The following is a 13,485-nucleotide window of genomic DNA, read 5'->3' as shown; positions in this document are numbered from 1 at the left end:
GTCAAATTTTCGTGACTTTTTTGTCACTTTTTTGTCAAATTATTCGCATTTTTTTTGGTCAAATTCTTATCACTTTTTTGTCCATTTTTTCCTAAATTTTTCGTCAAATTCTTCTCACTTTTTTGTCAAATGTTTGTCAATTTTTGTCATTTTTTGTAAATTTTTTGTCACTTTTTTGTCAAATTATTCAAATTTTTTGGTCAAATTCTTATCACTTTTTCGTCCATTTCTTCCTCAATTTTTCGTCAAATTTGTGTCACTTTTTGTCATTTTTTGTAAATTTTTTGTCACTTTTTTGTCAATGTTTTCTCACTTTTCTCACATTTTCATCCTTGTTTTCGTCTCAATTTTGTTGCTATTTTCACACCTTTTTTCCAGAAGCTTTTGGACTGGGGTAAAGCTGGAGAAAATGTGCTCGGTTCAGGTGGGAGTTAAGGGGTTAATATTGCCTGCAGTTCACAAACTATCCACCAGGGGGTGCTGCAGCGCCCTCAGCACCCTGGGTTCCCACGGCCTTGCATAGGAAGAAGGAATGGAAGGACATATTCAACTAAGGAGGCTTTTATTGTTTCCAGTGGCGTACCTTGACCGTGTTGTACTTGCTGTTGAGCGCGTTGTGCTTGAGCCGGACTTGCTCTCTCTTGTCCTGATCCGGGGCTCTCTTCTGCAGATTCTCTCCTTTGATGAGCAGCTCCTTCACCGCACCTTCTTCACAATCCTACACATACAGAAGGTGTTCACATCCCTGTGTTTAACCTAGTCTGTTGAAGCCACTGCATGCATAAAACAACACTTTTAATCGACCTTATCTTCCTGAAAATCCTCTTCCTTTAGGTTCTCCCCTTGCTTCGCTTCCTCCTCCAGCAGCTCCAGCCAGATCTGCGCCTCGCTGTGGTACTGCTCCAGCTCTTTGGCCGAGGCTGCCGTCTGGTGAGCGCCGGCGGCAAATGTTCAACCCCAGAACAGAGCGGATAAGATCATTAAGCGGGGGCACACAGAGGGAGATGCTGGAGACGCTTGAAACGGCAAAGTCTTGGCGGGGACTGAAGCGAGCCCCAAGTTTGTGGAAAGAGTCGAAGGGTTCGGTAATTGAGGAAATGTTACTTGGCTTATGGGCCGGGGGTTCAAAACGGCAAATCTCGCCCACCCCTTCAATCAAGCAACTCGCTTTGTAATTGACCTTTTGTGAGGACGGCAGCTAAATTATACCGTCTGTTTATAAATGATACAATGTTTGAATATTGTTCTTAATTTGAGTGTAATAGCCCACAGCTGAGTCACCAGAAGCGGCGCCACAGCTTGACATTAGTGTTTTAATTTGATTTCAAAGCAACGCTAACAAAACTAATTAGGCGGAAGCAGCTTTGGCCTTCAAACTTGGGGCTCGGGTGGAATGTAATAAAAATATTCAGGAATTAGCATATGCTTCAAAAAGGTGTAAATTTACTGCTGCTTAGCAATTTAAAAGTGAACCATTTTGAAGATGTTTCTATTCGATTCTCCCGCATTTCGATTCGCTCACCAGTCCGCTCGCGACACGGAGCGCGATGGCGTCAAAGCGCTGGTTGAGCTGCTCCACCTTGGGCCCCACTTGCGCCTGGCAGTTCTCCCCCCGCGTGGACATCAGCTCCTGGGCCAGCGCTCCCACCTCCTCCATCTTCTCCTTCGTGAGCTCCAGCTCGGCGCGCAACACCTGCACGAGACGCGAAAGAACAACACTCAGAACGTCCACTTGTGCGTAATGGCCGCTGAACTCAAAAGCAATCAGGGCTGCACTTAAACAACACGGGCAAGGATGAGTGGGTGATAATGAGTTTTGCTGTTCCCAAAGCTAATAACACTGGAGTGATCATTATCTGCGTCTTCTATAATTAGACAAAGAGCACTTGTCGAAAACTAAATATTGAGAAAAATCTTTGCTTCTTGTGCTCTTTTTGCGTTGGAGTTACTGCAGCAAAGTTCAAGTGGACATATCATGTTTAATTGAGGCTTGAAATAACATGATATAAAGAAAATACTTTAAGGAGTTGGAAACTGGGCCTTTCACTTTCAGGTAATGGAATGCTAGCAGGTCATAGAGCTGTGATGAACACACTTTGAGCTCAGAACGAGTCCGGAAATGATTTATGCACTTTCATGCAAAATCCAGGAAAGACAGATCGGAGCGTAGAAGCCGTAGAAGAAGAAACAACTAACGTTTATTATTGCTGCAAACCGTTTAAATTCCCCTAACACTGCATGGAAATGAGGTTAAATATCATGGTCTATGCGATTGTCCATTATTTTTGGAGAAAGGGAAAAGCAATGATTTGAACGGACCTTGAGCACAGCGTCGTTGGGTCCCCGGCTGTCAATCTCATCCATCTTCTTCTCCGCTCCATCTATCCATGCGTTCACTTCCTCGATCTGTCCGTCTAACTTCTGCATTTGCCTCTGGTAGTCCTACAGAAAGAAGATGAATCTTTTACAGCGGGCATGTATGTTTATTCATACGTCTAACTCTGGAGATACGGTCGTTACCAGCAGCAGGTTGAGCCACTCCTCTGCTCGGGAGGTGACGGCGATCCAGTTGCAGCGCAGCAGGCTGACCTTATCGTCCACCAGCCCGCCGTGGCCCCGCAGCACGGCTTTGAGCGCCTCGGCCAGCTCCACCACCGCCTGGAGCTGCGGCTGCCTGCGCTCAGTCTCCTCATGGATCGACTAGGAGAGGAGAGAGGGAATAAAGTAACCCTAACCTCTTATTGCATGGATAGTGTGCATTTTATACTTAGAACTTTATCTTTCGTTTTTTTTTTAAATGGTATCTCTAAACTACTAGCAGACAATAGTTTTTTTGCATGCATTATTTATCACACGGTTCTTCCTCCTTTTTTAGAACGGCCCAATGTTGATTTCAAAAGTTCATCCCGGATTCTCTTCCTGCCATATTAATCACGAGTGGTGTTTTGCCAAGAGAAACAACAATCGGGTGTCATTTTTCCCATTGATGAAAAACGCTCGGCCACTGGGCCACTTTCAGAGATTCTGAACAATGAAGATTACTTGGCGCTGAGAGATGGATCTTGTGCGGCTCACTTTGATTAAAAACATGAATTCATTCTTTTCCAGACGCTCAAACTTGCAATCATGTGGCCGTATTGCAGTGAGTTAATCTTCCCTAAAACCCACACAGTGTTACGCAACCCTTCAACGCCCTGTCATGTCCGCTAACCCCTTGAACCGCCGCCTGTATTTCCTCTGGCTGTAATTACCTGTGCCCACTCCACCTCGGCCTCCAGGTCACTGGGCATGCCGTCCACGGCCGAGCGCCGCGTCAGCTCTGCGTCTGTCGCGGCCAGCCACTCCGTCAGACTGTTCAGCTCCTTCCGCAGCTTCCTGGACAACTTCAGACTCTTCTCCAGCTCCAGCTTACTCTCAGTCACCTTGAGGCAGCATCACAATGCATTACAACGCATTCTGCATCGTATTATCATGTACTTTCATTAAAGGGGCTGACCTGCGATCCCATTTGGTTGTAGAGCAGCTTCAGCGCCGTCACCCGGTCGTCTAGCTCTTTGGGCTGCTCCGTCTGCTGCTTCTGCACAATCTGCCTCCCCGTTTTGATCACCGTCTCGACTTCACCTTTCACCTCACTCAGGATTTTATACAATTTCTGTGAGGCAAACAGAAGAAGGTGGTTGTCAAAAGGACTAGCTTTCTTTCACATTTATCATACCATGTAATTATAGCACGTTTTCACAGTTGTGTCGTGACAAGATAATCTGACAAGACGACATAACGGATTTCCTCACGCTCGTTACGGTCTGAAACTTTCCCTGTGTCATCACTTCTGTCTCCTCTGCCAAACCAGCAGTATTCGAGACAATCACTTACCTGTGGAGAATGTGACGCCTATTCCGAATACATCCTCCTTTTGTTTTGAACCCACCATGCACTGCTCCAGCTGCGACTGCACCACGTCCTGCTCCACGCTGCGGATGTCCAGCACCGCCACCTGCGCCTTCACCCCGGCCAGGACGCGCTCGCACTCGGTCAGCCGCGCGTCGAAGTCGGCCGGCTTTTGGAAGAGCCGGAACTTGGTCCACACATTGCCCAGCATTTTCTACACACACGAAAAACTTTAATAAAGGATACGACAGGACCTTTAAAGTGTATGTACCGCTGCAGTAATCGTACCTGTGTGGCATCAATCTGCCCAAGCACTTTCTCTTTATCCAGATTCTTCTTCCGCATGTCCTCCAAAGTTGTTTCATGCCCTGTTAGCTCTGTTTGGATTTTCTATTCAAAAAAAATACAAATCACAAAGTCAGATTTGAGTTCACATCAAATGCACCGTCCCCCTTGCACCACCAGGGGGGAGTATCCTGCAAGGAGAGGTCCTCAGACAACTTGCAGTGTCTTTGGTGTGCAAAGTGGCTTGTGATGACCATTCTAATCCCATCAGTCTTATCCGCAATGACATCCTCAGCGCCGGTGGTCGCACGTGGGCAAAATCTCCATTCTCCAAGTGTCTCCAAATCACGCTCATTTGTTCTCATGTTCATTATTTGCGCTCGCTGTGATAAATTGCATAGGAATAGCGTGGTGCCCGGGCCGTCTGTGTCCAAAAGCGACTTAATTAGAAGCATTGAGAGGAGGGGAGGACGCGCACGCCGCTCTCTCCCGGGATATAGTCAATGTGAAGCGACAAACACAAAGAACAACTCCTGTCCCCCCCCGTCCTATCCCGGCGACATAATTAAATTCAGATGTACCATTTCGGGGCGGGAGCGGAGGTGATCGATAGAAGGCAGTGCGAGGTAAAGTTTGGCCTGTCTCTGGAGTGCCTATTGAGTCTGGACCAATGTAAACAAAGGGAAGTGAATGGACGGGGACGGACAGTTGGCGCTGAGGGGGGCAGGAAAGCTAATGGTTTTTGTAAATTAGGATGAGCGACCCAAAGAAATAAGTAGTCCTACACAATTAATGATAATACAAAATGTGAACAACAAAAGAAATATAAGTTTGTTCATAGACTGAAGGAAAGCGATGGACTAAGCGAGTGTGGCTAACTGAAGCTCGTTCATGCTAGCAATTTGATTGGGTTTTTGGAGCCAACAACAAATTAATGCTATTTTGAAAAGCTAATGAGGTAAATAGAACACAATATAGATGACTAATTATCTGTCTTAAATCTATTCATTGTTTACACCCAGGCCTGATTGCCTCCAGATTGGTAGGCATTTGTTTCCTTCAAATCGTAATGGAGAGCGATTGCCAAAATGTTTAAGAAGTGGATTTGTTTCTTGAGGCAGCGCCGTGTCCATTCGGGAGGTTGTTTTCCGCGCAGCTCAAAGGCAGCACTCGAATACGAACCTGCGCTTCTTGTGGGATTTGCTGGGCGTCGATGTGGTCGGCCAGGTACGAGGTCAGGTGGCGGTCGGTGTTGGCCAGAGACTCCTGGATGTCCCTCAGCGCTCGGTTGTTCTCCTGGGCCCATTTGATGTTCTCTTCCAGCTGCTTTCTCCTCAGGGCCGCCTAAAAAAAAGAAAAAAAGAACCGACACACAAAGTAGTCAGCGTTCAGAAACATAGCCACGGGTATGTGCTGCGTTGCTTTCTTAAGACTTTTCAATTATTCATCCAAAGCGCATAAAAGGCGTTTGCACAAATAACAACAAGGGATTAGCTGCTTTGAAAGTGTGAGTTCAAACACAAGGTGGGGAAAAAGCTTCCCCGCTATTTAGTGGTTGATGTAGCTCTTGTAATTGGGCCGCAGATGAGCTATTTTTAGACACATGACCAAGTGTCACAAATGTTTTCAAGACAGTGATTTGGATGTAGTAAACAGGATTGTTATTTAAATCAGGATGCAGGTGGATCGATTGCTACAGATGTGTGTAGGCAAATCAAAAGGAAGCATATCTTAAAAGCAGAATGTGTAAAGCATAGTAAGGTATTGAAGGTAGCAAATACAATAATGTTCTTTTTAAGAGCGCAAAAGGAAACTTTGATAACTTTTCATTGCTCTTGTGACACATAACCTCGGATGTTTCGCTGTGCGGCTTTAAGTAAAGGCGATGTCCTTCCACCAAACTGAATTACAGCAAACATTGTGACATAAGAGCACAGCACAACACGACAGACTCACTCCCACTGTGGGCAGCCCCTTGAAGAAAGGTCTCGGCGGCTTCTCCCTCATCGCTCCTCTCTACTCCTCCCAGTCAATATCACCGCGGCGACCGCACCATCCCACTGTTGTCACGGCAACTCCTCAAATCTTTCTTTCGCAACTTTTCCCACCCCCATCACTTCCCCTCACGCCCTCCGATCGGCTCTGGCTCCTCCAATCAGATCCCAGACGGGGGGACGTGACATCACCCGGGCTGCAGTCACTGTAGTTACAGCACGTTAATCCAGCGCAAGGGGATGAAGCCACTAAAATTAGCCCTGAGCCTGTCTAACCCGGGTGACCCGCGGGCGGCTAAAGCGATGTTCCCCCCCCCCGCGGCTTCGCTAACTCACGCCTCCCCGTTCGGAAAATGGATGAAAGTTGAGCGCGATTAAATATTTACACAAACATTGATACCAACCTTCCCCGTGGCTATGTATTCCATTTCCTTTGCAATTGCGGGCTGGCACAACTCTCATTAAACAGCGCTGCCTTTTTTTTTTTCTTCTTCTTTTTTTTATCCATCTTACTTACTGTTTCGCATAAGAAGATAGGGATTGGGTGTTTGCATATTGTGTCAGGAACGCCGCTGGCTAAGCACTGGCGTTCAGAAGCTACTAGACACTCAAATTAAAACGGCAAACACGGGCCGCTTTGATCTGAATTGCATATTTTCCGTTCGGCGTGCGTCGGGAGGGGGGAAAAAAAAGCGAGTTTTTTTTTTTATCTGCAAAGTGGAAAATTGATACAGTAAGATTAAGTGTCGCTACTGTCTCCGGCGTTTGCTCGGGCCCTCGCGCCCTAAGACGGCTCCCTCTGAAGTGAGATAAGTGGTGACGTTTTAACCGCTTGACTCCTCGCCCGCCCCGATATTTCATGTTTGATAAGGAGGCGCCTTTATGGGAATAATAATAAATGGGGTTTTCATGGCTAACCTTGATTTAGATCGCGCGCGCGGCGGAGGACTGGGAGTTACAAGCGCAGAGCATTTTGCGAGACGTTTCTTCCTTTATTTTTCACACGCATAAACGCACACTAATTAGTTAAATAAAAAATAAATAAATAAGGGCTATGTTTTTTCCTCGCTTTATAAGTTTATATATAAGTTTGTTGAGGGAAAAAAAAAATCAATACTTCACTGCACTTCACACTGCCTGAGGTTTCACCCAATAAATGGAACAAAAACATTCTTTTTTATTATAGAGCTTTTTATTTGTGGGTTATTTCATAATTGTGGCTAATAAACCAAAGAGATATGTTGACTATGTTGGTTTGAAAGTTTGGCTGGAGCGCCCTCAACTCACATCATCAGGAATCAAACACGCTATATACGAAATACGAGCCTCTATTTTTACCCAACGGCATGCTAGCAAATCAACGGCGCTGTGATAGATGCAGTTTGAGGGCAGAGCAGCTCCGACAGTGTTTTATGAGTTTTAAAATGCGTACAAAACTTTCAAGTTCTAAAGCTATAAGGATTACTCAAAAGCTCACGAATGAAGCCATATACTGCTGTAATATGGTGAAAATCTCATGTCTCCTTTAAAGTTAAGCGAAATAAACATTTGTCTTCCCCAAACCACGTCTGAAAATGCATTATGATGAAAAGCCGCTACAGTATAATGATAGTATTTACTTGCTGTGACTCATCCCTCAAACTCCTATAATTAAAACAAAAACCTATCCCTTTTGACTGACAATTACTTTCCGACTTGGATCTATTTTGTTTCTTGTTTTTTTTGCTATACTCACGATCTCTCTCACCTTTCCTCCGCCTCTACAGCCGACCAACAAACATGGCGCCGAACCCGCAGCTCGCAACTGCCGCATGTCGTTCACACAGGTCGGCGAAAAACTAATCAAAGCGCGAGAAATGTGTCGGGGCAGCGGCGTCTTTAATATGAATGCAGACAGACAATGAGAGGCTTATGAGGCTGAGGAGGGCGACGTTAATCAGATGAAGACAGAGGGATGGGCACGTGCGATGTGTCACTATGGATCATCGAGACGGGATGAGCGGGGAGAAGCCAACAGGACGCAGACGGGGGAGATAGGGAGAAGTGGGACAGGTGAAGGAAGTCTCGTCAAGTATAAAGCTTTCGATTCGGTAATTAAATTCAATCATTCGAACGGGTGCTTGAGTTTTAAAGGAGGGAAATGGTTCGAGGATTCACAAGGACTTTGTTATGAAAAGAGTGAACATGGAGAGGTGTGATTCGACTACACTTTTCCTCTACATTTCTATTACACCATTTTGGAGCGCCTTTAGCTTTGATTCCAGCACACATCTGAAGGCGAAATGCTATCATTCAAGCTACTGGTGACGAAAGTGTAGGGTTTTGTAAGGCTATTCAAGGCTACCGTATTTTCTGAACAATAAATCACACTTTTTTTTCTAAGTTTCATAGTGGCTGGGGGTGCGACATATATCAAAACATATCATTTCACATGTTTGTACTGCTTACTGCTACTCCAAGATAAAAAAAAACAAAACGGTAATGGAGCAGTAGAAAGAAAGTTTGGAGTGAGCGAGAAACTTACTACTCTTACTACTATTACTACTCTTACTGCAATGATGGAAACAAAAAAAGTAAATTGTGGGCTAAAAGCTAGATGGCCACAGCTGGAGGAGAGCTTGAACAATGTGATGCCGGGAGAGGCTTGTAAACAGTGCAGTTACGCCACCGTGCCTAGGTAGTTTCCAAGACTGGTGCGACTTATACTCCGGAGCGACTTACAGTCCGTGAAATACGGTAATTAGACGACAAGAATGGGATAAAAAGAGTATTTAGTGTTGATTTCAGCACGATTTCATGGTGGCGTTGTTTCAGTAAGCTTCGGCAATGTCCAAATATCCAGTTTTGTTAAGAATTTTCACCAAGATCTTGTATTGATGATGGGAGAGTGTGACCTCGCCAAAACCCTCTCCAGCACATCCCGAAGATTCTCACTGGGTTAAGCACTGGACCAATCCATTCAGGATGTCCAGGTTGTCAGCTGATCTCATTCTTTGGATATAGTGTTGTTGAGCCAGTAATTTCTTTTTCTATCTTATTTTTTAGGTCCTTTGTTTTCACCAATAAAAAAGTCCATTACTGAACTAAACCTTGCATTTTTATCAATCATACAAATAGCACTGTGGGCTGTTGTAAAGGTAAATGCAAAAAAGGTCCCATGTGGCACAAGAATTGCTCAAAGGACCTTCTCACTGAAAAGAAAGCCTCTGCCATCAGACACACCCACAGCTTCGTTTGTTTGAAGAATCGCTCTTACCCTGGCAAAGAGTTCGTCCCATCTCGTGTTGAAGGCGTCCAGCTTCTGTTGGATGAGTTCATCCAGGACCCCTCCGTCCATCAGCGTCTGGGCCAGCTCTCGGATCTGGTTCCTGTTGTCCTCCGGGTGCTGCAGCAGGACGTCCAAGCCCTGAACGAAGCAAAACTCATTAAGACACTACAAAACACCACCAAATTAATTCTAACTAGGGCCCTGAGTGTGAAGTTTTCTGTCAATTATGCAAAGTTCTTGTGAAGTTGGAGGGACTGGAAAGGATAATTTTAGATTAAAAAGAAGAAAATACACGTTTTAGTGGAGAAGGTGGAAGAAGCTTGAATATTGAAAGACCATTATGCAGATTAGAACGACACAGAGGGGCATAGATAAGTCAATTAACACTTAGCACTAGCTTCTGTCCATCCTCTTAAAAACTTGTATATTTTATCAATGAGTGGGATGGCATTAACATTTAAGAGGCTCTAGGCAAACTTTTTCCTTTTACTACCATATTCACATCTGAATCACCATCCGTGGGTTTGATTAACTCTGGCCCACGTTTTTGCTTCTTTTCATTTAACCAAACCTTTTGCCGTTTCTTTGATGCAAGTCCTGCCTCTTGCAAAAGGTGTCGTCGCCAGCCAATTCGGTTTCTAGCTACGTTTTTCTTTTTGGTAACTGGCGTCTCCAATTACAGCTCCTCCATTTGGCGAACAGGTAAAGAGCGGCTTCTGAATCGCCGGCTTCACACAGCATTCTCTTTGAACGGCGTTCGCCTCTCGCATCAGTCTTCGTTTCTCTGAATTTACATCTATCAGCATTCCTGAGAGCAAGAGCTTTCCTTACTTTACCGGGGAGGAAAATGTCACATAACAAATATAGAGGCACTACGTTTTGCTTGTATTATATTTAGGTAAAGGCTGCAGTCTAGACACATGGTAGATGTGTGGGATCGCAAATGTAAACCGGCTTAAAAATAAAAAAAAAGCCATGTTCTAGTAAATATAGCCATCAGGCAGCCGTAATTAAAGGTTAATTTGCTGATAATTAACCTCTTAACCCCCACTTGAACAGAGTTTTCTCTAGTTTTGCCAAACCCAGATCACAAAAGTGTCAAAATAGCAACGCAAATGAGGATGAAATCGAAAAAACACGACTAAAAAGTGATGAAAAAGCCACTGTAACTCCTCAGGGCTGTGAACTTTCTCCCTGGCTCTTCTCCCTGTACAGAAAATGCTGCACCTCCAGTCACCCGTCCGTTAAACTGATCAAGTTTGCGGACGACACTACCCTCATGGGCTCATCTTGGACGGTGATGAGTCTGCCTACAGGAGAGACTAATTCTGATTCTGAAAAGCCTCAGAAGAGCCACAAACAAAGTATCAAAAACGCAACAGAAGAGGAACAATAACAGTCAGTTTTGTAGGTCTTAGCTTTCAAAAGAGGCGTTTCACTGGCCTTTAGTATAGCACAGGAGGTAAACATCACCAAGCTAGTCAAGGCAGCTGGGTGGGGACTTGTTGATTGAGGGTTACCACCCACTCTCAACAGACCACTATACACTCTGGCTTTTTAATGCACCTCACCAGACAAGGTATACAATTTGGATATGTCATTATCATACTAACGATAATAAATAGTGGATAACAATGACAACAAGGCAAGATGACAGAATGTAATATCCAATGTGACTATATAATATGAAATCGGATGTTCATTCATTGATAATGATAAGAAGAAATGATTATTTATTAGCATGCTGTGAAAATGTTGTGAAATGCAGATAAAACCTCTTTGTTGCAAATTGTTAGCTAAGTCTGCTGATTGTATGTTGACCCGAACCCTAATTGTAACTACATTAGGATAAAAAACTCAAACATGTACAGGTATATAGCTGTGTTTCGAAACTGACACAGAATACTCAGGAAGGATTGCTTATCTGATGTAAATGTTAAAGTAATGTCTAACTGTAACATCATGAAATGCAAATGTAGTTTACATGAACAAAGGGAAGGTACTTATAAGCTTCTTGCTTCAGTCTACTCCCTTTGAGCTTCCATAAACTGTATGATTGTGAAATTATGAAGAAAAAAAAAAGTTAATTGCTCAAATAAACCTAAACTACTGAAGGCTGTGAGTTCCAGTCGAGAAGCTTTTAGATTAGGGTAAAACTGAACTGGAGATGGAATGTGCTCGGTTAAGAAGTTTAACTGGAGGAAAGCCAGTGATAATGGGCATATACTTATGCTGTGTACCTTGGCAAGACACTTAATCCACCCTATTCACGACAAACAAAGGATGTTTCTTTACACTGATACAAAAGGGTTTAGACTGATACTGCAGTTGAATAGGGGAAAAACATGGATTTGAAAAATATGAAGAAAACCTAAAAGTTTGGAGTTCCTAAAGCGGAGATGATGTTCAGAAAACCTCATTTGGAGAAAAGTTTTGCAATGTCTGCGTCTACGCCTCGATATTTCCACCGGTCCAACTTCTATATTGCCTCTATTTGATAAGGTCAATTTCCCACTCACATTCAGCGCTTCCCGCAGCTCCTCCGGACTCCCCTCCAGGCTTTCCGTTTCATCCAACTTCTGCTCCAGCTGGTCCAAAAAGAGGTTCTCCAGCTCCAAGTACGAGAGCAGCTCGCACCAGCACGCCCACACTTCCTACAACGCAAACAGAACATCAGACCGCGAAAAAAAACAAAGCGAGCAACTTTTCCGGGGAGATCAATCCAGAATGGCACGACACCACTCATGCCACGCATTTGTTTAGTGCTTGGATAGGACTGTCGCCGCCACATCTGCTCGCCGCCATGATGTTTAATGACTTTGATTTCCTTTGTGCAAATGAGCAACTGTTGCTTCTGCCACGGCTCTGATAAATTTCCCAAAGCTTCGCCTCCACTTCCACCTAAGTAACTCGTGCCAAGGTTGCGGAGTCTATAAACGCTTGAATGATTGTGTTCGGTGACCCCGGCGTGACCTCGCTCCTCGTCTTTAACATATAGTGCGGGGATAAAGCGTGTTCATGCAGGCAGTGATGTATGGGCACAGCAGCCTTGGCCTTGACACGGTGGAATCTGAATGCTTGAAAGGTTCCGCCCCTGTGCCATTTGTAGCCAAGGTTAGCCTTATTAAAATGTCCCTATGACAAAACTGAATGGGAGAGAACGTCAATACCGAGTTCTGTTAAAGAGGGCGACATGTGGGTGAATGAATATTAAGATTGTCGGGGTCAACCAGGGGCAGAAGGGAAGCAGATCACATTGTTTTTGTGTGGGAAGTCGTGAACTAACTTGCACTTGAGTCTGTGCACTTTAATTGCATCTACTTGTTGTAAATATGAACACTCTCGCTGCTTTGGCCAGGACTCCTTTAACCTCTTAACCCTGCCTACACCCAGCACATTGTCTCCAGTTCAGCTTTATCCAAATCGACAAGCTCAAAATGGCGGCAAAAATGAGGGGTAACTCAAGAGCGACAAAAACGTGACAAAAAAGCAACAAAACAGAACAAAAACGTGATGAAAATGCAACAAAATGGATGCCAAAAAAGTGATGAAAAAACAACATAAACTCGACATAAATACGACAAAAAAATCTTAGATCATTAACTTTCAAATGAGGAGTTACACTGACCTAGAGGTTTTAAGCTCCAGTCGCAAAGCTTTCAGATTTGGGTAAAGCTGAACTGGAGAAAATATGCTCGGGTGAGGGTTAAGAGGTTAACCTGAGCCTGAACCCAGCTCATTTTCTCCAGTTTGGCTTTACCCAAATCTAGAAGCTTCCTGGAAAAAAAAGTGCCACAACAGCGACAAGAACGAGGATGAAAAACGTGGCAAAAAAAAAAACTGAAGAGCGACGAAAAAGCAGCGACAATGCGACAAAAAAAAGTCACTTTCAGTCACTTTCAAATGAGCTGTTTACACTGGTCTATAGTCTCTGAGCTCCAGTCAAGGTTTGGGTAAAGCTGAACCTAGGAGTAAATGGACAAAAGAAGTTCTTCGGTGCATGTTTTATTCCCACTTAGCATATTTAGGGCAGAATTCTATATTCCTTGG

The 13,485-nt window shown here is 44.3% G+C and overlaps 1 protein-coding gene across 13 annotated transcripts in view; it reads right to left on the bottom strand.

Moving 5' to 3' along the window:
* The window catches only part of dmd (dystrophin), a 163,261-nt gene that overhangs the window by 74,723 nt on the left and 75,053 nt on the right, over nucleotides 1-13,485 (bottom strand). For all 13 annotated transcript variants that reach the window (XR_013794166.1, XM_079581873.1, XM_079581867.1 and 10 more), the window contains 12 exons: nucleotides 11,955-12,089; nucleotides 9,424-9,573; nucleotides 5,356-5,517; nucleotides 4,177-4,278; nucleotides 3,929-4,102; nucleotides 3,497-3,652; nucleotides 3,252-3,422; nucleotides 2,521-2,700; nucleotides 2,320-2,442; nucleotides 1,523-1,693; nucleotides 805-927; nucleotides 584-718 (listed from right to left, as the gene is read on the bottom strand). Coding sequence is in view for 12 of the 13 variants with exons in the window: in XM_079581873.1 (XP_079437999.1) it covers nucleotides 584-718; nucleotides 805-927; nucleotides 1,523-1,693; nucleotides 2,320-2,442; nucleotides 2,521-2,700; nucleotides 3,252-3,422; nucleotides 3,497-3,652; nucleotides 3,929-4,102; nucleotides 4,177-4,278; nucleotides 5,356-5,517; nucleotides 9,424-9,573; nucleotides 11,955-12,089 (1,782 nt within the window). In the remaining variant the exon portion in view is untranslated. The remainder of the gene's footprint in view (nucleotides 1-583; nucleotides 719-804; nucleotides 928-1,522; nucleotides 1,694-2,319; nucleotides 2,443-2,520; nucleotides 2,701-3,251; nucleotides 3,423-3,496; nucleotides 3,653-3,928; nucleotides 4,103-4,176; nucleotides 4,279-5,355; nucleotides 5,518-9,423; nucleotides 9,574-11,954; nucleotides 12,090-13,485) is intronic.

This window comes from Gobius niger (assembly GCF_951799975.1).
Source record: "Gobius niger genome assembly, chromosome: 23".
NCBI classification, from domain to species: Eukaryota; Metazoa; Chordata; class Actinopteri; order Gobiiformes; family Gobiidae; genus Gobius; species Gobius niger.
This window is presented reverse-complemented; position numbering and strand designations above follow the sequence as displayed.